Source organism: Manacus candei, unplaced genomic scaffold (assembly GCF_025592945.1).
Source record: "Manacus candei isolate 608988 ecotype Guabito, Panama unplaced genomic scaffold, ASM2559294v1 h1tg000050l, whole genome shotgun sequence".
In the NCBI taxonomy this organism is placed as follows: domain Eukaryota; kingdom Metazoa; phylum Chordata; class Aves; order Passeriformes; family Pipridae; genus Manacus; species Manacus candei.
The window spans coordinates 14,144,946-14,171,603 of NW_026138098.1; the positions used below are offsets into that span (position 1 = coordinate 14,144,946).

A 26,658-nucleotide genomic window follows, 5' to 3' on the forward strand; every position below is an offset into this window, starting at 1 on the left:
GAATAAAGTGTTGTGCAAAGACTCTGAAGTCTGCAGCTAGAACTGAGGGCCCCCTGGGCAGGACAGTGTTAAAGAAAAAAGACACTGTACTTTAAAAATGAAAAAAGCTTTCCAAAATTGGGAAGATTAAATACAAGTGAGATGTGGTCTGTGTTTGCTCCCTTCTGATTATAACCTTCATACTGTCCCCATGTATTTTACCTGATAAAGTCAGGAGATGTTTATTAACATTTGACATACGCTGTGCTAACTAATGTGTAGGAATCAGCTTGCTTTAGTTTTTCAGTTGTGCAGCATTTTGTGAAAGAATGAACAAATGAGATCAGATACTTTTTCCTTTTTCAAAGGAACAGAGGAGAAAAATCTTTTTCTTTGTATATCAGAACTATAAAATTGTACATAGCTCAGAGGACATGCATGCCCTGAACATAGGCTTTTGCTGTAAACTAGTTTATTTTAATTTGAAACATTTACACCTTAGGAAAAAGGAAATGTAGTAGAGTTGTGGGTTCCTGTGCCAAAAATGTGGTGCCTGAAAGAAAATCGTGTTCTTCTATTCATAACCATTTTAATCTTTCTGCAGACCTACAACAGCTGTGCCAGACTGTGCTTAAACCAGGAAACAGTGTGTCTAGGAAGCACTGCTATGAAGACTGAAAATTGTGTGGCCAAAGTAAGTAAGAGAATGGCTTTGGTTTTGAGAGGTTTTCAGCAAATTGTTCATTGGTAGTCAGAGAAGAGTTCTTGTTAAAAATTACAGTTAGGAAAAAATATTTAAACAGAAAGTAAGTATTTTGGGTAGGTTTTTCTGTTCTTTAGTGTAGAGATTTCAGACTTGCTGGTTTTCTCTGCTGGAAAGGATTACTTGAGTCCTCAGCTATCTAGGATTGAAGGGCTCATTCTGCTATACAAGTAATAGGCTTTTCCAGTGGGATGACCTATGCCTGCCATGTAATTAGCTGTGGCAACTTCAAATGATAAATGTCCAGATACTAAAAATATTCCATTGTGAGCTCTTTGTATCATGGTTCCTTTCTTAGCTGCCAGAAGGAAGGTGCAAAAAGAAAGACCTTTTGATTAAAATACAGTGAATGCTGTATTTAAAGAAAAGGGAGGAGGGAGATAACCACAGTCATAATGGTAAGAAAATGGATTTATTAGCCTATCACAGAAAAGTAATTTCTTGAGAATTGGGGTAGATGTGGTTGAAAAAGGTGAGGTGCCATTAGCCACCCTCTTTTCTTAAAATTCAGCATAACTAGAGTAAAACAATGTACATCTAGGGCTGTTTGTGAATGGAGAACATTTGAACCATGATGCAATATGTCTAGAAAGACTGTGCAAAGGATGCATTTAGCCTTGTGCAAGCTTTGTATTTCCACTGAAAGGAAGTTTAGAATGGGCATGCAGGACAGATCAGTGCATGCAGCCATCTGTTACTAAAACCAGCTGGCATTTTGTTACTCCTCTGTCACCACAAACCTGACCACTTAAAAACCTGTTTTCTCTTTTGGTTATTTTATTCCTTGATCTTCTTGAAGTCCATTTTTTTCATACTTGGAATGGTTGTTAAAGGTGCCTTGTCCCTTCAGGGGCCACTTTTGTATTGACCTTTAAGATAATTTTCCAGCTAAATCTTCTCTGGGATTTTGCTGGTGAAATTTGGATGTCCCATTACTTTTGATTCTTGTCAGGGAATTGGCTATCATAAAAGTTTGTCATGGTGCTTGCAGGTGGCTTAGCACTCATAAACTGTGCTTGCCTGCCAGTTGCCTCCCACTGCAGAAGCACTGCTGAGGGCAGCTACCAGTCTTGGTACAAAGCTGATATTTAATACCAGCACTTCCATTCTTGAGATGACTGGTATTGCACACTTCTTCCTAAGGTGCTTTATGATACAGAGTAGGTGAAACTCTCTCAGCAGAGCAGCTCTGGCTGAGTTGTCTCATCATGCAGCATCATTCTGATGCCATACAGCAGCTCACAGCAGGCTAACTGGAGTAAGTCCATTCAACCCCATCTGCTCTATAGTGTCTTGTTTGACCTAATCGTTTCACTAAAGAGCAAGGAGGTACAAGAAGTACAACCAGTTTAAGTGGTGCCTCTTTTAAATGAAATTACACACTTTAACATCTTAATGCCCTAAATTGTAAACTCTCCTAAAGTTATGTTTTTGGTGGGTGAGAGGTGTGGGTAGGGCTGAAGGCAAGAGCAGCAAGACTTGTTTCATGCTATTGAGAATGAATGTGAAGCATCACCCTGGAGATGAAAAAGTGTATGTTTTTAAGTATCTTGTCTCTATATGCTGTTGGACAGTATATGTGTATGTATGCTCTAGGGCAATCTGCCATCACACATATATCAAAAAACATATATATATACATATACATGCGTATATATACACATTTGTATACACACACACACACACACACACATATATATGAAAAAACATAAAGACTTTTCTGGGGATACAATTCCTCTAGTACTAGCTTGCCTGGCTGTTGTACTCCTTTCCTTTGCCTTCTTGGCTACAAACCAAATGAAATAGGTTCTAAGAAAGCTTGCCTTTCAAATTCCAGAAGTATTGAAGCATTTATAAATCCAGCTATCTAAATGCAGATGGCTCAGTGATGGCATAGGCAAATGGCACAACTGTTAAATGTTCCCTAGGTGAAGGGCTTAAGTGGGATTTAAAGAGTTCAGAGGCCTTCTCCTAGGCTGCATGCACGTGACGAGTTTTATCCTCTATGATTGATGTGTTTTACAGCCTTGGACTTTAAAATGTTTTGTCAGGAAGGTGAATACTGGAAAGTATAACCGCAGGTTTCATTATCTGCAGCACTTCTCCAAATGTATTTCTAGGGCTTCAATTTTCTTTTTAAACTTGCAGTGAAACACAAAAAGGATTACTTTGGAAGTTGTGATTTACCTTTTCTGATTCTGCAGTGCAGTATCAGCCCTGACTGGGAGCCATAGTGTGCATTATCACGTGCTTGTCAGATGTGTCAGTCAGTCTGATGATGATGGTTTTTCTAAAAACAAAATTTCTGATTCTGCATCTACTTTCAGAAAAGAAAACTGTGCTCTGTTAACACTGTATAAATGGCACCTATTCATTGTGTATTTGATGTTTGTAAAAGTTTGTTCAAAGAATGAAATGTGGTTTCCCTTGAGGCCACACACATCAACATTGAGGTACCTTTTCTCAGACTGAAGCACTGTCTGTCCATTAAACTCTCTTGTGAATGAGAGTTTCTGTACAGGATATCCAGATATAAATTACCAACCTAACAGGTGGCATTCTTCCTAAAATGGAGGGGGGGGAAGTTTGCAATAAATAGATATGCATATTCAGATATGGAAAGTAGCATAGGGCCACAGTCTTTTTGACAGCTCAAGGAAGTTTGTGTTTGTTAGGAAACTTTGTTTGGTTTTGTATGCGATGTCATGCTGCCTTTGCAGCCATGTGCTCAGTCACTTTTGCAAACCTATGAATTATTTAGTTTTATTCAGACATTTAAAAATAAAACTAGAATATCATGTTCTGATGAATCTTTGTATCTCGTTCGTAGCCTTGCTTTTCTGGTATTTGTCCTCTGAAACTCCACTGTTAGGACTTGGGGATGCTTGGGTAGAAACCAGAAAGGAGCAGTGGAAATTGTTTAAAGTGTGCGCATGTTTTAATTGAAGAGGTGGGATCTTAAATTAAAAATCATGTATTGTGATGCACAGATGCCACATGTGTCATCAGCTAACATCGTTTCTCTCCCATCTGTAGGAGTTTCTCTGTTACTCTTTTAGCATCTTTTTGTCCATTGCTTGTGAGTGATCAACAAGTCTGATGTATATCCAATATAATGTCATTGAAAAGGAAATGCAGTCTCTATTTTTGTTTTTATATGTGTGTGTACACACACAAAGATATATATTGAAAGTCCTCCTGTTTGTCTCTTTAGAAACCAAAAAATGTCTGTGAGAGGATTTCTTTTTATGATACTACTTGTGTGCAACCACAAGTGGACAGCTTTCTCAGGAATTGGTGCTAGGTGCTTAAATAAGGTAGAAATGTAGCATGAACCTGAGCTCCAAGGACAGGGTGTTTGATTTTAATGAGGCTTATTGAAATCCAGCCAAATGAGCATCTGTTCCTATTGTTTGTTCCATATTTTGCAAGCCAGTATCTTCAGGCCAGATAATGGTGTTGGTGTGTGCTTCATCCTCAATTAGAGAGGGACACAGTTAAAAGTCCCTTGGCATCTGGTATGTCACTAGGATTCTTGTGATGCTCCTGGGTGTGCAAACAAGTTTCAATTCTGTTCTGTACCCAGGGCCACTTACTTTCTCTGGTGACCTTCACACTTTATATTTGATATGTGGCGAGGGATGCTCTGCTGTGTTTCCAGTCTCCTTGGCTGAGTCTTTGCAGGGATGGGTTATATGTAGTCCTGTTTTCAAACAGAGGTCTTTCATAAAGCCCACTCTTTCATGATTTGGGCTGTGTTAGGTTTGAGTTTTGCTCTTTGCTTGGAGTCTGTTAGATTTTGCATTTCCCTGGATCGTGGAAATATCTTATTGATTCAAAGGGCTCTTTTATTTCTCAGCAAGAGACTGGTGTACAACTCATATCAGAGCTCTACAGTCAATACCCATTTCCTGCGTTTGTTACATAGGTCTTTTCTGTTTATTAGCTCCTACAGTCAGTTCCAGTTCGTCTGTATCTGCTATACAAAGGAGTGTTCTCAGTTTTTATTTTGGACATTGAATTCTTTCCTGCTTGTGCCAGAGATAGGCACCCTGTGGAATACCTGCCACAGACAGCACTGAGACACCTTTGAAATGGCATACAGCATCCCCAGGTTTCTACTTAGTTCTGAACTCAGCAGCAGCTGGGAGAGGTTTTCTGCCTCTATTTTTATCTAAGGGAAATTGGAGGAAGAAAAATGTAATCATGCACACCACCCTTGAAAAATTAGACTTCTGTTTCAGGCCACTCCTTGCTACTCACGTGTGATAACTAGTCCTGCTTTTTAAGGTCCCGGCAAACCAAGGGACTTCTCAGGCTCTTTTAAGCATCTTGAGTCTTCTGGGGAATCTTTGATTACTGCTCATCGTAATGATAAATGTGCAGTGGTTAATGTATTGAACTGGTAATCTAGAAAGGGTTTATGTATACCCTTTATCTTCAGCACTGTGATTTTATTCTCTGTGGCCATGATGGCTTTTCTTGCTTCTCTTCAAAAAGGGAACTGAATAATACTCTTCTTGGAGAAATGTTGTGAAATGTATGATACTTTTTTGACACTTGGATGAAAAGTCCTGCTTAGGTACGTAGAGATGTTCTGCCTGCTCGGCAAGCTGCGTGTAGTGTACAGGGGGAGAGAGCTCTGTTCTGCTCAATTCTGGAAACACAGAACAGGCCTTGGCACTTACAGTATGCCATGTGAAATTTCCTTTCAAAGATGCATCTTATTATGTAGCTATTGCTACACGTTTTACACTCAAGGATGATTCAGCTAAAGCAAGGAGTGGTGAAAGTAGCTGGTAATTGAAATCTTCCTTCCTTTGTCAGTTCTTTCTGCATTGCTACTTCCAAATTTTTAGAACAGACATAGTCAGCACAATAATAACACTGAGCCAAGAATTTTTATATAAATTCAAAGGAGAAACCACAAGTACTCTTTAATAAAGAAGCATTTAGGGTTCCAGGCTGGATGTTCCAGTTGGCAGTAGGACAAATTGATCTGAAGAGTGTCCCTCTTGTACTCTCAAGTCCCTTTATGTCACAGATTGATGGCTCTTTTTTCCAGAGAGTGTCCCTGCATTTACTTTGCGTGAATAGCACAACCAACTCAGAGTTCTGCTGTGATATACCACTGAGTCAGTATATCTTCAGAGAATGCATAGTTTTATAGTGCTTTTGAAGCCTTTCCAGTACTTGGGACTGAAATTAGAGCAATTCGATCATGAACAAATATTCTTTGACTAGCAACATTCAGTTTCCTGATACTTGTTCCACTGTTTTAATGAGAAATTATGTTCCTTCATAGCTTAATTTTTAGTATTAAGCTTCTGTGTTGTGGTGCAGAGGGGCTGTCAGTAGACATACTTCCAGTTCCAAACCCCTCAGTAAGAGTGTCCCCTTTTGTGTCTTGGATATACCTTTCTCTGGGAGGGACAGCAGTTTTTGAGGCTGTTGCAAACTGGATAAATGCTGCCTTAGCCACTGGCTAATAGAGGTTGTAAGCATATCATTTTACCCTTCTGTTGTAGGTATGTAGGTATTCTTTCTGTAATGAGAGGGTTGTGTGGATGGCATGCATTGCGGGGACATTGCTGGGATTACTTGATGTGCAAAAGGTGCTTCGAAACTGAATTCTGAGTGTTTAATGGAAGGTTTATCCAAAACCTTGTATGTCTACTTTTACCTTAATTGTTTCCTTTTTTTTTTTTTTTTAGGTCAAGACAGTCTTTATGCTTTATCTTCCCCTTGGTCTAAAAACCTCTTTGCAAATGACCGAGAAAGAAATGTGATATTCCTGCTCCCCCCACTCTACCCCACCACAGACATTCTCCAGATTTTGATAGACTTGTTTTATTTATTTCCAAAATTATATCCGCAGGAAACAAGCTGTTTAAATTCAGATTATGCTGAAGCAAAATGGTCCTGGTATGAGAAGCAACGTGCTGTTTTATGAGCGCAGAGTCCCTTTTCTCATAACTGATTGATAGTAAATATTTTCCTGAAGAATTATTGCCAACCATGAACAGTGCAACTGTTTCACTTTTTTTTTCCGTGCTACTTGCTATACCAGCCATTGTCTGTAATTAAGATCTACAATTCACAATGCAGACGTTTGCACTTCCTCTGGGTCTGAGCTATTTATAAGGCATTTCAGCTGTTCAGAGTTTCTTTTGAGTGTTAAACTACATGTAAACAGGCTTCTTTAGTCTTCAGTTATGCAAACATTGTGGAGTGCTTGTCATTTCTGCTTCTCTTACCACCCAAAATGACTTTGCATGTCAATGAAACCACAAATTAAAAAAGAATTACACTTGAGGGTTTTTTAAATGCAACAGAGGCTTTGAAGAAATATTACTATAAAAGCTAACTCATACATTGCTTTATAGCTGAGGGTCTCTAAGTGTATTCTGGAGATCAGTTCTCAAAGCTCTGCAGTAAGGATGGTCAGGCAGGTGGTATGCAAAATCTTGATATAAAGAATAATTTTCAAAGTTTGGTCAACTCGATATAGATGTTTCTACGTTTTGGAGCCCTTAGTTTGGAATCTCAGTCAAGCAAATTGCATTACCTGTGAAATTGAATTCCGTACATACTGGAAGGTCTCCCACACAAATGTTAGAAACTCCGTCTCAGGTTTGACTGGTTATAAGGAAGAGTTTTTTTGTGGTGGTGACAGTCAACTGGAGCAGGTTGCTTGTGGATGCTCTGTAGCCTCCGTCCTTTGAGGTTTTCAAGACAAGGCTGAATGAAGCCCTGAACTACCTGATCTGACCTCATAATGCACCCGGCTTTGAGCAGGAGGAGGTAGGGCTGGAGAACTCTTGAGCTCCCTTCTAAATTGAATCATCATGGAATCCTCTCAGTGTCTAGAACTTGACTTGCGTCCTTAATCAAAACTCCCCCACAACTATTATGTGTGGTGTCACATGCTGTAGTTCCAGCCCATGTGTTTGCTGTTTAAAGAATTACAGCCTTGAGGTCTTCATTCAAGATCTGTCACATTAAGGTTATAAGGAGTGTTCTTGCATATCCAAAGTACTTTGGGATCCTTTATACTAGAAATGTGAAACTGTTTGGAATCCAAGTCATCAGTGTCTTTAGTGGTAAATGGGGGCAAACATGAAAAGAAGCATTGCTTCTTAAATAGTCACCTGCAGTGACGGCATTCTCAGATGGTGCAGAATACATGACATTAACTAGATCTGTCTTCAGTGTTTTTCAAATACAAGAACAGAAAAAGTTGTTTGAAAAATGTCGAATTCTTATGCTAAAGCTTGTGGTACGAAACGCTGGAATAATAATTTCCTAGTGTACCCCACTGCAGGGAAACCATTGGTGTGGCCGAGTGTCGCATTTCTGAAGGCAGAGCGAGTTCTGAGCTCAGCCTAGCAAATGAGCGCCTAAAAATGAGGCTGCTTTTGTAGACTGATGGGGGCTAACGTGGGGTGGGCTCCAGCGTCTTTGCTGTTGGGAGTGGACAGGGGAGGGGAAGTAGTGTGGAGCGAGTTCATGGTGAGGCGTGCGCTGCAGCACTGCCCAGTGATGCATGCCGGATCACCCGCACGCAGAGATCACATGGCTCCTCCAAAAGTCAAACGATCAATTCGCCTCGTTTTGGCTCTGTACTTAATGCACAAACAGTGCGATCTGCAGGGCTGTAATTGCATTGTTAGGGCCAAGGAACAAGCCTGTGCCTTTTCAGCAGACAGCTGGCAGGGAAAGAGGCATGTTGTTAGGAAAGAGAGAGGCAAGGCAAATAAAATTACTGCTAACGCTCAGAGATCGGCAGGAGTCCTACTTGCCTAATCTTACCGGTGGGAGCAAGCGGCTGTTGTAATCCAATTATAGCAGCATAAGCAATTTGTTAGACACTCCGCATAATGTAACAATTTCCCAATAAACTCTGACTTGTAATAACGTCGGCAAGAGCCCACATAAATCTGCCCGAATGGTGGGGGCTGGAGTGTTCGGCTGGGGGCTTGTAATTTGTGCCATCAGCACGTTTTGTGGAGTGTGGTGTGGTGCAGTCTTTCAGTGCAGGAATTTTAAGAGGAAAAGCGTGGCATGCCCCTCCAAGAGAAAAACCATTAGCAAGGGTCAAAAGAGATACCAAACAAAGCTATGAGGTGGCTTTTCTAGGAGGGAGTAAAAATCAACCCCCAAATGCAAGGCACTAGCTGATGAAGATTTAAAAATATTAAAAAGCAGTAATGAAAACTGTAGCATTTTAAATTACAGCAGGAGGAGGAGGGGGAACTAGAATTACATCTGGTTTGGAGGGGGAGGGAGGAGAATATCCTTCCTTATATTTAAGCCGTTTAAATATTAAAAAAGAAGCTCAAGTATTGAAAGGGATGCTCTGTGCTTACTAGACAGAGAAGCCACATGTCCTGTCCCAAGCAATTCATAATCTACAAAGGGAAAAATTAGACCTTTTCTGGTATCTAGTTACTCTCTTGTCTTTCTTGCAGCTCCTAGCTGGCTTCATGCGTATTGGCACAGCATCCTGATGATGTGTGTGAGAGATAAAACGTAGGTCTAGAACCATTCACTTTGAGCGTACCCCAGTGAATTTAACTTTTTTGGCACAATGATGAATGTCCCCTCTGGTTCATGCAGATCTACACAAAGAACTAATCTAATTTAGATATTATTTAAAAGTAAAATCAGTCTGCTGCACTCTGGCTGTCACTCTTAGAGCACATTGCGAGTTACAGCATTGTAGACACCAGTTTAAGGTTTATGTTTAGCAAGATTTAAGGTATCATATTTCTGTTAATCCCTCTATTTAGCATTTCCCTTTGCTAAGATGCAGATAGGCAGCAGGCAGTATAAAGTAGGTCCCTTTATATACAGCATAGGGACAGTCAGAGGTCCAGGATTTTCAATGTAGTTCTTAACACTGCTGCGGTGTAAAAATGCCTGACTTCATACCAGAAACAATACTTTATTCATTTCTTAGCTCTGGGGTCTTGTGAGACTTCAGTGTGGATTGACATTTCTGCTCTCGTTTCTCAAGTTGTGGCAGCATAATGCCTCTATGTGGGGGGAAAAATAGTTCCCACCCATACAAAACAGTTACCCTTGTCATTTGGAGCTCCTGCTCTCAGTCCCTGTGTTTTGATGCTGTGCTGTGCCGGTTCTTCGGCTTAACAAATAAAACCAAATAAAAAACAAAACCCCAAACCTGAACTCTCAGCCTTGTACATACAGCTCATACAATTACACCTGCACCATGTTTGTCTTTATGGTGGTGCCGTATTTTGTGCGATTTTGGAGTGTGTTTACATATTCACCTGTCATACTAGTCCTGAGATGATTTTTATTTAAACTGTAAAATAGTAGCTGAGACATGCAGGCAAGCTGCCGTGAGGATAATGCTGCATATTTTGCCCTTCATTCTGTGGAAGTCAAGCTTCCATTGTTCTTAATCTTTGTTGTCTGCCAGCGTCTCAAGATAACAGGCTGAGACAGTGAGCGTTTCCAAAAGTATCCTAATACATATTTTCTTGCAACATAAATACACCTAAAGAAGCGTATTTAAAGAGGACAGGTATTATCTTAGTTTACCGAAGCTGAATCAATAAACTGCAGTGCTTCTAATAAAGCCACTCAGTGTCTGGGTTTAACTAATGGCTGATTTTCACGGCTTTGACAGTGAGCTGTGTGCGTTATTTTCTCCTGATATTGTAAAAATAATGAGAGCAAATTAGAACAATCAGTTTACCCCGATAGCTGCTGATTGGAGGTGATGGGCAATATGGCAGCGGGTAATCCATCTTCGGGCTCCTGTCACATTAACTTCAGCAGTGTGGAAAAGATCAGGCGGAGCGAGCGGGAATCCTGCCCAATCAGAAAGCCGAAATTAATGAGAAGAGCATTGTTCTGTGATCAACCTTTTAATTAGCAAGAGTGGAGATGGAGGGAGTGATGAAGCTGGCAGCACAGCTGCACAATACTGGGCATGTTTTCGGTGAGGGGGAGGAAAAACATGGGTTTTAAATTACCCCTTCTGTGCTCCCTGTACACCGGCAGTGTGTCTTCATTCTAAACCCCTTAAAAGATCTTAATAAACAGCCACATCCAGGTTAATATTGCAAACGTGGCTGTTACTAATGAGTAGTTTCAAAGTAGGTCGTTTCGAGGGTCATTTAGGAAAATGTTGATCACTGTTTACAAAAATAAGAGAGAGAGACAGGGTTTGGTGTTAAAGTTTCACTGTATCAAGGAAAGAAGAGGAGGGAGATGGATAAAATTAGAGTAAGGGACTGCCTTTTTTAATACTCCTCTCCTTATTTAGTATATGTTTGAAATAAGATTCCTCGGCATATATTTGTAACAAGACTCCTCAGTTAAAAATACTATGTGTACCATGTGGCTTTCAGCAGCAAAAAAAGAGGAGAGATCAAATACTGCATTGATTTCCTAATGCTCCTTTTTGTGTTATTTTTCTGTGGATGGGGTTTTTTTGCCCCGGTATTTTTCAATTTATTCACTTACCAACAGGAAATTATAATTTAAAAGATTTGGCTGTTGTAATTGCTAAGGTTGACTTGATTTTTTTTTTCCTAATGATTTGAGAAAATCACAGTCTTCTCAAGTACATTCTAAAAACAGACACTGGAATTAATGACTGTCAGATCTGAATACCAGTCTTAGGAAAATCTTTATTTTTGTAAAAGGGAAAAATAATGTGGGGGAAAAAGTGATATTAGGGAGCAATTTCTGGGAACAAAAATAAGAAGTATTATGAAATAATATTAGTGTTTGCATTGGGAACCCAGCTACTTCCGATTACCACAGTTCCTGTTCTTCTTTGCTCTCTGCATTGTGTTTTTTCAGGCAATTCTCTTCTCCTTCCCCGTAATTCCCAAAGAAGTTGTAATGGTAGAAGAGTGAAGCTCTGTCACTGTGCACAGTGTCCTTTCTTCCAGTTTTCTGATTGGTACACAGGCTCCTTCACTTTTAGGTATTCCACTTTCTGATACTGAAAAGCAAGTGAAATCTTGTCAGTTTGCAAGAGAAGGCAAAAATCAGCGCTCTGCATCCAGCAAACTGTACAGGCTGTTTGTGTGAGTTGTAAGCTCACACCCACTGTCAGCTTTGCCTTGCTTACTTTAGGTAGGTAGCAGTAAACAGGTGTGCTAGAAAAGAGAGCTGCTGTGGATGAGGTTGGTTCCTTTGGGGTTTAGTTCTAGGCAGATCTCACCATCTTTGTTTCTTACAGAGGAAAATATTAGACAACCTTTACAGGCAGAACTGCAAACCCCACTCATAATTATATTAGAAATACAAACTGGTTTAGATAGTACAAAAGGTCTGTGATTTAGAAAGCTAACCTCTTTCAGGCTGTAAAAAGCTATGTAGATATCATCTAACTCATCCAAAGCTCCTGATTTTTAAAGAGGAGTGAGGGAGAAAGAGGGTACATCATTCCTACAAAATACGGAAGTTCAAAATACTACAGTGAGCAGTTTCAATTTTTTATAACTTTGCCACTGTTTAACCCTTCGAAGTAAAATTTTGTTTTGACCTCAGTCTGATTGCCCTCCACTCCCTGCAGCCTGAGGTGGGAATAAAAGTTGGTATGTGGGAGGAAAAGTATTCACTTAGCAAACAGCTGTTCAATATTTTATTTTATTCGTATTCCTTGTTCTGTGCCCCAGGCTGTATTTATTGCATGCCTTTCAAGTCCTGGTCAGAATATGGAAATACAGACTTCCTCCTGGGGGTTTCCCCTGCAGTTTGAATGCTTCACAAACATTAATTAATCCCTCCAGTGTTTCTTGAGGCAAGCATCCCTTTTTTGCAGAGAAGTTCAAAAGTTACTTTAACAACTGAAATCTAAGGAGGAAGTAGTTTATTTATAGTAAGCAACGAGGCCTCGCAGGATGAATATCAGATTAGGAATTATGAATCTAGATTTTGAGATATCTTTTGTCTATGTCATATTCTGTTTTTTTCATCTCAGTTCTTTGATCTGTAAAAGGATAATTCTGCTTAACATTTCCTCATTAAACGTTTGGGGAATCTGGAAACATGGTGTCAGTTGAAGCATGTTATGTACTTAAGCAGTATGTTTGTTTATATACACTTAATGTTGACTTGGGCTCTGTTGCTGTGGCATCTCTCTCCCCAGGTCCATCTACATTTTCAAAAAGCTGTATTAGACATGCATCTTAGGAAAGATGCACTTGCCAATGGCTGCAGTCAAATTGCAGTCAAATACAATCCTTATGGGAGGCAAGAGGAAAAGTGTAAGAAAAAGTGGACACTTATTAAGCCAAACATTCTTCGTGGTGTTGTATAAAACACTGAAAGCTCTCAAAGCCTTTCGTTCTACTTTAATAAAACTCAAGACCCAGTAAATCATTTCACAGCTGCTTAAATCCGTTTGTCAGCTCCCAAAGACATTCCCTTGTGGGTGGAAACGAGGTGGTAAATTCTTGCCCAAAAGTAATCATACTGCAGGAGAATGACTGGAAAGATGCAATGTGTTGCAGAATCCAGTTTAAGTATGGAGCTACTACCGTGACTCTGTAATGGGATGTCCCAACATGGGGTATAATATCATAAATAGTGTAAATATGCCACTTGTGAATTAATAGGCAGCCTTGGGATTGTAAATCTTTACATATATGTTAAAATGAACATAGAGCTAATCTTAGTTCTTTTTTTAACCTAATACAGTAATTTCATTCTAGCCCCTGGTTGGGTTTTGCAACTCAGTGTTTTTATCAGTACTAGAATTTCTGGGTTATGGGTTGAGGTGGTTTTTTTTATCCCAATTTCAATTAATTTAATTTAAAACATTTCACATATCTTTCCCATTCCATTGCATTTTCTCTGTGCAGATTTCCTGCCTTTCTGTTTTCACCCTGGCGCATGGTTCTTTCTCCCTGTTTTGGGGCCTTCATTTTGAGAGCTGCTTTGAGACTGGAGAACAGCACACTGGGGGAAAGGTCATCCTCTGAGGTGTTTTTCTTCACCTTTTTTTATCTCCTTGAAGTTTTTCTCTGCCATCTTTCAGCATCAGGAGAGCTGTGTGTAGAGTGTTTCTATTTAGTGCCTTCTTCCTGAGGCTCAGTCAGCCTAGGGAACTGGGGCATAACTCTGCAACACCCTGTGAGGCAGCTGCATAGTATCTCAGGAGAAAAGGGGTGTCTTACCCCCACTCTGATGGGAACCTGCAGAGAGCCAGGAGTAAAAGTTGTCCTGTAGCTCTACTGACAGTGTAGTCATCTGCTTTATATAGGTACATGCTCACTTTCTGGACTCCCACCAGTTTTAATCACAAGTTCAATAACCATCACCTCTTCATCAAAATCCCTTTGAAATTCTTCTCATATGAATGTAACTTTCTGAACTTCAGGACTGACATGAAAGGGAACCCCATAGAGCAGTATATCTACTTCTGTATTGCTAGTGATGACCTGAGGCCACCACAAAGGCTTTGATGCACAGCCAGGTTCTCAGACAATGTTACGTGTGCTCTGAGGACATTACAGCCATGTTGAGTGTGATCTAAAGAGATTCTTACCCAGCTAAGACAAAGAGATTCTTACCCAGCTAAGACTCCTCTCTGGAGAGTGGTAGCTTTCATCTTTGAGGAAGCTACCCAGAATCCATGTACAAACTGCTGCAGGACATGCTGCTGCAGGGTGTGGTGTATAGACAAGCCAGCCTAGATAAAGAAAATAGTTAAGTAACTAGAACCTATATAGAAAGAAATTTTCCCAGAACCCTTCCCTCTCTTTTACCCTACTCTGTAGCTTTCAAAGAGCCCCCAGTAAACACATTTTTAGAAACAAGCTCTCAAGGAATGAAGCACACACCAGGCTGTGTTTAAGTAACAGAAGTTCCCAATGGTCCCGAGCAGAGTGCTGGACTTGGTGGATCCTATACCTGTGCCCTTCCTAGAATATATATGCATTGTCCAGCACACTGAAAGCCTTCCTGAATACTGTTAGTGAAGTCAAAACCAATCCTCTTTGCATTACATGTTAGAAAGTTCTTATCTCTAGGTAAACTATCTATATTTTACTCAATCCAAGTATACATTTCTTTCTTTTCTCTGTGAGGGCTAGCAAACTGTCTACTAGCTGTTGAAAGAACACCAGTGACATTTTCTTTACAATTTCTCTCACTCTTTTTTTATTTTCTAAACAAAACTTTGTTAAACTGGGCTGTAATTTGCAGACTGAATTTAACTTGGTTTTTGTGTTTTTGAAAAGTAATAGCAAATCTCATATATCTAAAGGTTTTTTAAGTTTTTTCTAGATGTATAATCAGTATTACTCTTCCCCAGAAATCCTTCTCTGCTTAATGCAGTACTATTTATTATAGGTGAAACAGTTTAAAGTTTGGAATATTCAGAGCTTTCGTTTGAATTTAACTGCCCCCTTCTCATATGCACACTATGAGTCAACATGTGATATGTAGTAATTTTGTTTCTTGGATAATGAAACGTGGTATCTGATCTGTAAAATGTAAGTACATTAAACTTATTTTGTTAATAATATTAAAAGAGAAGGAGAACGTTTATTTAAAAACAAATAATTTTGTAAGTTCACCTATTAAGGGTTTAATGCTAAACAGTTACTTATAAACTGTTACAGAATGTAATTTGTCTTTAAAGAGATTATAAAACCTAAGCTGTACTAATGAAATTAATACATACATTGAAGTAGTAGTTCCTACAATATATCTTGTAGTTCCCATGAAGGTGGGGTAAGAGAAATGTGAATTTATACATTGCATAGATAAGTTATCAGTTGGAAAACGGGAGCAGTACTGTTGAGTTGGCAGTCTCATGTCCTACAATAATGTTTATTAGAATAAAACAGTTCTCATTGGAGAACTTGATGTCTTGCCCTCAATTTACTTTCAAATACGTAATTACCTTTATTTCTGAGTATTTATCACCCTAGTAACCTCTTTGAATCAAGTGCTGACATGTAGAATCCCTTCTAATATGAAAAACCAGATCAACAGGCTTCAAATCCTGTCCTCGGGTGGAAACACATTTTCCTTCAGAGTTTTCTGATACTGAGCTAAAAATCTCTTCATCTTATGTGGGACCTCAAGTGACTCAAATTGTCTGGGGGTGAGACACTTACCTCCATCTTCTTTCTCAAACTAAATTACTGTTGACTGGCAGGGCAGGTTTTGATCCTGATGGTCATAAGAGTTGATTTGGAGTGATACCAGGCTCCAGCTGGCACCTGTCTGACTTTTCCCTCTTTGCAGTCCCAAGAATGGCAGATACCCATTGCAATCTGTACTCAGATGACTGGTCAGTTAAAGACACAAGACACAAGCAACCATGTTGAAATCAGCCATGTGGCTTTTCTTCTAATTGTGAAAACAGTAGACAGTTGTCCCTGGAGACAGTGGAGTTCATCATTAAAACAGCTTGCTGCCCAGCAGATCACAGCCTGATCTTCCCAGTCAGTGGTAAATGACTTGAAGGTAACTCCTCCAGCAAAAAGTGCAGGGACTCTAAGGTCACTTGTGTTACTCACATCTGGATCATATCTTCTTCTAGCATCAAAACATCACATGAATGAAGAGCTTAAAGATTTCCCACAGATACTGTGAGGGTTTACCTGGAGACAGTGAAGGTATGAAAAGAGATATTCTCTATTCCCATGTAATACATTTATTATTGGAGACCACGAGGCATATCCTGTGAAACCAGCTACAGACATAATGAATATGGCCTCAGGGCAGTCTGAAGTTACCTGTGAGTCTCCTGGAGGTGAGACCAGTGGATAAAACCACACCAGAATAACTAGTGTTCCTGTGTGTCATGTGCAACTTGGCTCTTTAGCACATAGTGGAAAGCTGTAGGTTGTACATTTCATAAATCTCAGGGATGCTCAAGCTCAGTGGGAACATACCAGACTGAAAATTGACAGCTCTTCCAGTCATTCATGAGAGAGGAATGAAGCTCCACATTTGTATATTTAACAGTGAAGTCCACAGTCCCATCAATGTTCTCTACTCATTGAAAGTCAGTTTGCTCAATTACCATCAACAAGTTTACATCTGTGCCTTCTAAAGTATACTCTGAGCTATAAGGGGTTGAATGTCCTCTTACAGAACAAGACATTTTCCTGTTAGTCATACAAGAAAGGCTGGAAGGAGGATCCAGGGAACCACAGGCCTGTCAGTCTGACCTTGGTGCCAGGGAAGGTCATGGTGCAGATTGTCTCGAGTGCCATCATGGGTGACACACACAGGACAACCAAGTGATCAGGCCCAGTCAGCATGGGTTTATAAAAGGCAAGTCTTACTTGACCAATGTGATCTTCTGTGATGAGGGAAAGGCTGTGGGTGTGTCTACATAGACTTTAGTAAAGCCTTTGACACCAATGCCCACAGCATGCTCCTGGAGAAACTGGCTATGCCCAAAGAGTGGCTGGTGAATGGAATTGAATTCAGCTGGTGGCCAGTTACTGGTGGTGTTCCTCAGGGCTCAATACTGGGACCAGTTCTGTTTAGTATATTTATTGATGATCTGGATGGGGGGATTGAGTGCACCCTCAGTAAGTTCACAGACAACACTAACTTGGTGGGAGTGTTGATCTGCTGCAGTGTTGGAAGGCTCTGCAGAGAGGTGGGGACAGGTGGGATTGATGGGCCGAGGCCAATGGTATGAGGTTCAATAAAGTGAAGTGCCAGGTCCTGCACTTGGGTCACAGCAACCCCCTGCAGCACCACAGGCTGGGGGAAAAGTGGCTGGAAAGTGGCCCAGCAGAAAAGGACCTGGGGGTGCTGTTTGACACTGGTTAAACATGACCCAGTGTGTGCCCAGGTGGGCAAGGAGGCCAATGGCATCCTGACTTGTATTAGAAATAGTTAAGCCAACAGGACCAGGGCAGTGATTGTCCCCGTGTACCTGGCACTGGTGAGGCTGCACTTCACATCCCATGTTCATTTTCGGGCCCCTCCCTACAAGAAGGACATTGAGGTGCTGGAGCAAGTCCAGAGAAGGGCAGCAAAGCTGATGAAGGATCTGGAGCACAAGTCATATGAGGAACATCTGAGGGAGCTGGGGGTGTTTAGCCTGGAGGAGGTTCAAGGGGAGACTTTATTGCTGTCTACAGCTGCCTGAAAGGAGGTTGTAGTGAGGTGGGTGTCAGCCTCTTCTCCCAAGTAACAAGCGATAGGACAAGAGGAAGTAGCATCAAGTTGTGCCAGGGAAGGTTTACATTGGTTATTAGGAGAATTTCTTTTGCCAAAAGGGTTTTGGAGCATTGGAACAGGCTGCCCAGGAAAGTTGAGTAACAGACCTGGGAGGTATTTAAAAGGTGTGTACGTGTCGCATTTAGGGACGTGGTTTAGTGGTGGACTTGGCAATGTTAGGTTAACAGTTGGACTGGATGATCTTGGAGGGCTTTTCTAATCTTAATGATTCTGCCTTCTGGGACTTCACAGGTTCCTCAGGGGTTCCAGTCTCTTGTCTTGCAGATACTATTTTGTCCCTTTAGTGAGCTTATGGATTTTCATCTTACAATCAGTTAGGGGCTGATCTGCAATCTTTTTTCCACTCTATTTCCATTAGCAGATGTTTCCAGAACCCAATTATTCTAATGACTGGAAATCCTCTCCCGAGTTTCCAAGCTAGTTTATTCATAGAGAGATTATACCACTGGTTCTTTGAGTTGTTTATTCCTTTTGTTTTAGTAGTTCTTGTTCCCTTTTTGATGTTTATCCTCATATATTTTTAGAGAGCTGCCATATCCTCTTTGTTTTATTAGGACAAACTAAATTGTCCTTGAGGAGTGGCATAATTTAAGAAATGGAAGAAAAACTAGGAAGATGTTTGAGCATTTGTGGTTGAGGAGTTTGTTTTCTAGGAGGAATTTATTCATCTTTACTTTTCTGATCACTCTCTCTGAGACAGAAATTGTCAAATTATTGCCCTAAACTGTACTTCAGCTACTGACAGTCTTACATACATGTAAAGATCTAATTCTTCTGACTGATGCAAAGCTTATGGTTTAATTGTTGTTTAAAGCAGAGACACAACCTGCATTTTTCTGAAAAGAAGAGGAAGCTTGGGCAAATCACTGCATCCTCCAACTTGTTATTGTCAGGTATCATGGTCCCTTAGTTCTCCTGGAACATTGTTCTGCCCTTTGCAGTACTCAGCAATACTACTGCTTTACTGGAATACGGAATCACCAGTAGTCACTGCCACTAATTGGCAGATTTCAGAATTTATAGTTTTCTCAGAGGGAACCTGGAATAGGAAATAACTCATGTTGTGCAGTAAAAGCAACTGTTCCATATTTTCCTTCATGTATATTTAACACAATCTGTAATTTACAAAAATAGATTTGAATTAGTCTGCCTGTGGAAGCTCATACCTAAGATAACTTCAGCAAGGCAGGCAGGCAGTCCCTTGTTGCTTGTAACCGATGGCTTAGTTAAGGCTGCAGCTTGGTGGGAGACAACAGTACTCACTGTATACGTTGCTGAGCCTTACTGCTGAGGAAAATTAAAAATGAGCAACCAAGTAGTTGCTCTCACAGTCCTGAAAGTAGTATTCAAAGTAGCAGCAATTACTTATTTTACTATAGTAGTGAATCTTGACAGGCCAGTAGTCCTTATCTGTTCAGCTCAGGTAGCCAGACTGTTTGGGTCCCATGTCCAACAGGCAAACTTGCCTTCATGGTGCTCTGAATTTGTGAAATATGATAGGTCTGTCCTATACATGTGTGCACAGGTTCAGATTTAACTGTCTTCTCATAGCCTTAAAGTGTGAGAAACTCCTGTTGCTTCTCAGCACAAAATGAAACCCTTATAACAGTGACAACAAACTGAGAATTTAGTTAAAATACATGATGATTAAAATATTTCAACGTTGTTTATTCTGACCCCACTTCTATCACATTAAAGAATAGCTTTTGTGTTTAGACTAACATTCATTTAGAAGAAAATAAAAGTGAAAAACACTTAACTATACTACAAAAAATTAGATTGTTAATTAACTAAGACTTGTAATTTCTCAGCAAAGAAAACTCTGACAAGTAAACCTTCCTTATAGGTCTTTGATTGTAGGTAATAAAAATGTTGCTTAATTAATGTCGATTATGTGCATTTGTTGTTTTCTTTCAAGTCACTGGATTTTACAAAATTGTGTGAACTACAGAGCTGAATCAGGTTGTTCTCCTACCATCTTAATTTAGATCTGTCAGCCCTGTTCTGCAGCATAATTTGTAATCCCAAACAGTTCTGAGGTGGGTTGTAATGGGGTATTTCAAGATTTGATTTAGGAGATTACAGATGATTAGACTTCACAGTCAATTAATTCGTTGTTTGAGACCTGAGTTTTGAGACTGGTTCAGGTCACAAGTGAAGATAAGTTTGGAATTCAATGATTTGTGGAGGGAATCAGATGAAGTTCTTAAAAACACATGCATCATAACAATATTGACAGTTTTTGAAAAATTTTGAATAGTTGAAATGAAGATTGGATGTCTGAACAGGTCCCTTGAATACTGCATGCTCTCAAATTGTCAAGCCAGAGAACAGTTATATCTGCAGTACTCTTGAAGAACTTGGTATTTGGTTGTTGCAACGAGTGATACAATAGGAAAGGCTTGTGAACCCTGGAGTTGGAAAGTCTTATAAAAATTCTCTATTCAGCATCTTTTAAAAATATTTTCAGATTTTACTTATGATAAATGAAATGCATCAACATCAGATAACTATAACTTGGCTTCAGTCAAAATCTGAATGACTTTTCTTTCCAAAAGCCTGGCAAGTATATATGAGCTTTGACAATGAGTTTGGAAACACTTAGGTTGGAAAAGACCTCAGGAGGTTCAAACTTCTGCTCAGGGCAGGGTCAGTATTGAATTCATGAGTTCCAGTTAAGCTCCACTGCTAGATACCTGCTTTGCCGGAGATTTACATATACAGAACATCTACCTTGCAATTTTAGGTCTCCAAATACACCCAGAAACTAAGCCACCACTTAGAGTATGTAATGCTTTGCATGAGAAGGGCTACATTTCGCCCTAGCTGCTGCCTGCCTTTCTCTCCTAAGATAACACCAAGGACCTCATCAAGTTACACAGTTTGGAAGTAACAAAGACACAAAAACAAGGGCTGCAAGCTGTTTCCCTAAAAGAGGATGGGAGATATATTGCTTCTAATATACAAAAGTGATCAGAGATCTCAGAAGTTTCACTATTTGGGCATGTACTTAGGGGGAACTGCTGATAACGTCTCACTGCAGTTCGGTCAGCACAACTTCTTACCTGTCTCTCATTTGGATCCAAGCCACAGCTATGTGGAGGTGTGGGGAGAACAGGTGGACTGCAGTGTCAGCCTGAGAGGCACGCAGCTGAAGGCTGCCAGCATCACTAACAAATCTGCAGCTGCAGAGGTCTTTCTTTCTCTTCAGATGTCCTTTCATTGCTGCTGTACAGGTCAGATACCGGACTGTAATCCTCTTGCGCCACATGCGAGACATGTGGAGAGAAGGAAGTTTTTGCCAGCACTTTTCTCCACGTCCTCTTAAGGGGATAAGAGGAATGGCCTTGGATGCCATCTATATGGCAGGAGGAGGGTCTGTGTGTCAGGATTTGGGTGCAGCAGCAGGACTGTGTACAGAGTTCGGGCCCAAAATGGCAAGGACAACTGTCAGATGGGACTGAGGGACATTGGCGAGCGATGTTGGGAAGTTTTGGTCAGGTGCTTCTGTCATCTACTCGGGTCTGGTTACTTCTAGTCTTTCTTACTGGACTTGTGAGAGCCATAAAACATAGCTGTGGATAGCCTAGCACATCCTATTGTATTTCCTCATCTCTGTCACATGCTAATATTAAAATCACAAACTTCTGAAGTCAGGCAGCGTTCAGAAGTCCCCTGGTGGTTACACGTCAAAATTGCTGTGATGAGTAAAGGAACTTGAATAAAGCACACCCTCCCTAGGGTGCTTATCTTCAGGAGGGAGCAAGTTACTGACATATCTTATAGATTTTGGAATGATATCTGGGTCCTGTGTCTCAGTGTGAGAAGACTTCAGGTGAAATTTTTTCTTAACACACTCAACTTTTGATTCAGCTTTGGAAAGCTGTGGAAACACTTAGTACAGCTGTATTTTTTCTAATTGGTGAAGTCGAGATCATGCCTTTACTAACAAGTCTAGTTTGTTTTGGTTTTAAGTGACAGATTTGTTTGCTGGTGCTTGAGGTGAAGTTTACACTTATGTGATGTGGTGTCACCTTGTGACATTGCCCTACTCAAGCACCTTTGGTGCAGAGGCCTCCAAAGCCATTCCCAGCATTAAGCAGTGCTTTGTCTCTGTGGGAAGTGTGTTAGGATACATCTATTTAACTGATAGGCTTGTGAAATGGAGTGACTTGCCTATGGCAGCACAGGAAGGCAGAGAGTTAGGAGTAAAACTTTAAAGACTTGGCTCCCATCTTCCTTTCTCATTTTTGCATTGTACTTCCAGCTTTCAGTTTATCAAGAATTAATAAGTAATAACCTATGATTAAAAAGGGCTGACACTTTTTCTGGCACGAGATGTTTCTCTGTCTTCGGTGTTGTGCAGAACTCAGCAGAGTTACACCTTTTCAGTTCTACTTAAGCGGCGTTACTCAATATTTAATGCTGAAATAGAAACACGTAATTCACAACTGCAGTCAGATGTGTTGGGATGTTTGTCAGCTGAAAGGCGGGGGTGAAGTAGCAAGACTTCTTTATACCGTGAAAATTGAAAATTTTCAACAACTTTTTCATTTAATTTCCTGCTACATCTCACATTGTACACACAGCTGACATGATAATGCTTCAGCTTGTCCTAAATTACATTTTAAAATAGAGATCAGTTAATTATAGCAATCTGAGTATTTTTAATCAGTTATACAGGGAATTTCTCATGACACTCGTTTCTCTTGAATTTCAGATAAACTAGTGGATGTGTTCTTAATTCCTCATGTGACTACAAAACGCAAATCAAATAAAAATTACTAACAACACCACTCAATACTGCTTTGGGTGAGGTCAGATAGTCACAGCTTAGCATCTATGGCTCTTCTGTTTGGAGAGTGCTAGAGGGAGCTCTAACCCCTCGATCGGAGAAACAGGCTGTCAGTGGTGCATCTGAGAGTTTGGTCTGTGGTAGGAAGCGTTGACTTCTCTTGACGTTTAATTTTGTTTTGTTGCAGAAGGTTACATATGGTTTTTCCAGGTGTGATCCCAAATTGCTCTTACTAGATGAGAAGATGCAAGTAATGTGTTTGCAAGTATACTATTATTAGATTTAATACAGGCTATTGTGAGCTACCTAAAAATACAGAAAACAAGTGAGAAGTATCACAGAGGTGTTCAACAAATAGCATTCAATGATAAAGTCGAGTAGTCCTTTCCTTTCTCGAAGGAGGACAATTCTCACAATAGAAGACCTAATGATATTTGAAAGGGAATACATTTAAAACTGTTGGAAGGAGAAGCTACTTTACTCACCATGTAATTGGTTCTTAGATGTTTAGCCAATTATTATAGTGGAAGTTATAGAAAGGGTTGGTGATTATTAGATAAATTTACAATGAGATGCATCAGTGCATGAGGATGGGAGAAATTTCTCATATCATGTCCTCCACACTGATTACATTCTTGATATGATGGGAAAGTAACTCTCAGAAATGGGATGAAAAGAAGAAAACTTGGCTTGTATTTGTAGAAAGGGAAATGTGGGTGAATTGATACTATTTGCACTGTTTATTAATAAACTCACTAAAAGGAATAGCAGAATCGTGCCTTTGAGTGAAAGAACAATATTTGGAAAACACGGTATGTTGAAGGACCAAGTGAGGTTAGCAGTCCTGTTTTGCCACAATTTACTGGGGGTTTTATATTACTTATGTGCTACATTCAAACGATTCCACTTTTATCGAGTCTACTATAGAAAGAGAAATACTGGAAAGCTCCCTCCCTTATGTAGTTTGAGGGATTTTTTTGTAAGATTATTGACAGTGTAACGCTGAGCCAAGGAGGAATACCCAGTGCGGTCGTCTGTGACTTGGGCTTCCGAATTGTGCAGTTTGAGTGTCAACTGATAGGGACAAAGTCTGCTCAGCTGTCAATCTGAATATGCCTTCCTGAAGCACTGTTATGGTTAGAGCTGGTCACTTGTTGCAGAGGATACTATTTTCTGCCTTACCTCTGTCATGTGCTTTCACATTATCAACAGTGTTTGGCCTATCCCAACATAATGCAATTTCTGAAGATAGAGAATTCATTAAAGAACGTCCTTACCTTGTACTTTTGGAATCTGTTCCTCAGGTCATGAATCTCTTGCCAGACACCAATGAAAGAATGGACCAACACAATCTTAAGATATAAAGTCATCGAAAACTTTAGGTAGCATGGACTTCTGGAGGTCTTCAGTCCCCCTGTCTACTCAGTGGAGGATTACCTTCACAGCCATTCCATTTTGCTCAGAATCTTGCCCACTCATGTTTTGAAAGTCTTAATGCCCGGAGTTTGCTTGCTATAGCTTGTTCCTGTTGCCTCTCTTCCTGTTGTTACACACTTTTCTGAAAAAATTCTGTCTCACTTTCCTCTGTAACCTCCCTTAGGCTAGTAGATAGCCCCCAGTCTTCTCCAGGCCAAACACATCCAACTTCCTTAGCAATCTTAGGGGTCTTCTATGGGAAGCAACCCAGTTTGCCAGCAATGTAACATTTGACTGAAAGGTTGGCAGAACAGCTCATCTTGAGAAGGCAATGCTCATTAGTGAGTGAGGGTTATTGGATAATCTTATAGGGGTTACAGGGAAAACTCTGTCAAAGATTTTGTATGCAGCCCACTGACCAGCTTTGACTTAACACCGTACAAGAATATTTAATGGATTTGTCCTATTTCAACTATCTCTGTGGTGGCTGCTAACAGCAGTAATATTGGTATCAACCAGTGTGAGCTGATGAGATATCCTCTTACTAGATCTAACTGTACTGGTGGAAAAGAATACCACTCAGCCTTCGCCTGGCTGCTGCAGGTTGCTGCCCTCCAGGATCTGTCAACAAAACTGCAAACCTGCTTTCAGTTAAGATGAGATGTTTTAGAGTAGACAGTTTAAATAGCAGGTCTTTGCTAACAAGCTTATTTTGACTGAAATAGGTTAGGGAGTGCTCATGTAGCCAACTCTGCTGGCAGATCCAAGGAGTACATTTACAATGAGAGCAAGACACATACATGAATCTTGAGGTTCTTCAGAATGCTACTGGGTTTTTGTTTGTTGCATCTCTCCAATATCCCCGTAAATATGTAATACTCATGTACTGGGAAATGGTGTATGATATCCAGCATATATATTCACAACTTCCAGTTCTGAATCACTCATGTTGCCTTAGCCAGGTAGTTTGATGTGCTTGTGCCCTCTGTTGTTGGTAGCAAAATGCACCTCCAAGGAAAAAACACATAGAAAGTAATACTGGGTAAACTGTCTTGGAGGGCTTGTATTTCCTGATGACAAAAGCTTTACACAGGCAGAACCAAGTGATTTGAAAATCTCAATAGTGTTATTGAGAGCATATAACAGGTCTTTTCGGTCATTCTTTCCATCTATTTGTGTGTTGTTCCCAGTGGTACTAGTCTTCACTGTTCAGCCATGTTTTGAATCACTTGAGTCCACTACCTGTTCCTGGCTGCTTTTCTCTCTGAATTAAGGGAGCACTTGAAGCAAGAAGAAAATCAACAGTAAGACCCATAAAGAGTAACTTCACTCAGGCAGTAGATCATGCTTGAATGTTTTAAAAGCAGAAGCAACTGTTCCAGAAAACTATGAAACTGCTGCTTAGAGCATAGCTTACTTACACCTTTCCCTGCCGTAAATGAGCCCTTTGCTGCTACCGGCCATTACCTGGTAATTTTAGTAGACTGGTTCTCCAAGTTATAATGCACATATTCCTTCCCTCCATTAACAGCAATAACACATAATCGTCCCAGCAGTTCAACTCTGGTTCTGGTAACCATTCCGAGGAAGAAGGCATTTCCCTTAGTGGTTTCCACTGGAAGTGATTTGTTGTTACTGGAGGATCTGCTTTGAAATTTGTGTATGATCATCTCACAGCTAGTAGAAGGTATGCTCTGAAATGTAGCTCTTTGAGAGTGATAGTGTTTGCCCTCCCCCCCCCATATGTCTAGATATGCATTTGGTCAGGGATCGTAGTTTGGGGAAGTAACATATGCCAGTGCTGTGCTGATGCAAGCAGATTTCTCATCAGTACTTGTTATTTGCAAAGACAACGTGGAGATAAGGGAGGAGGAGGAGAGGGACTCCCAATTCACATCCATTGCTGACATCAGAGAAATTTTATTTTGGAGGTTTTTGTCAACACTTAAAATCTAGGTGGGAGACCTATATCAAAGGAAAGTTTACAGTAAGAGCTATGAGATTCCAGACAATTAAACTTTATTAGTTTGTCTGAAACATTAAGTATTAGCTTAAAAGAATAGTTTTTTAATCTCCTCTCCCTGTTGCTGTTTACTGTGTAGCAGTGTGGGAGAGCAGCAGCTTCTCCAGCAAGTATTATTGCTGCTCTTTGAATAGCCCATGTGCAAGTGCCCATAGCTCAGTCCTCTCTCCCCAGTGCCTAGAGAGACTCAGCATGTTACTTCTCTGGTGTCTGCAGCTTTTTCTGGCCCTTAACAAAGCCAGCCTTCTCCCTTTCTTCTGTATCTGAGGTAATATCTATCCTTAGCCAGGTGCCCTCCAGGCTGATACCATATCATAGGTACTTAGATGGTACCTCTGAAAACTATTGCCCTCCCAGGATTTCAGGAAGTGCAGCAGGTTGGCCTGCTGTGTCCAGCATAATTCCAGTGATCTTTTATCTTGATGTATCCTTTCTTATCAAAGTTTTTCTGCAGTGTGATTAGAAACCAGA

General features: G+C 40.3%; 1 protein-coding gene across 6 annotated transcripts in view; it reads left to right on the forward strand.

Annotated features, from left to right (window-relative positions):
• BTRC (beta-transducin repeat containing E3 ubiquitin protein ligase) overlaps nucleotides 1-26,658 on the forward strand; it is a 122,206-nt gene that overhangs the window by 60,284 nt on the left and 35,264 nt on the right. For 5 of the 6 annotated variants that reach the window (XM_051799987.1, XM_051799984.1, XM_051799983.1 and 2 more), the window contains one exon: nucleotides 584-673. The exons of the other annotated variant lie outside the window; for it this stretch is intronic. In XM_051799987.1, the coding sequence (XP_051655947.1) occupies nucleotides 584-673 (90 nt within the window). The remainder of the gene's footprint in view (nucleotides 1-583; nucleotides 674-26,658) is intronic. 6 annotated transcript variants of the gene reach the window in all.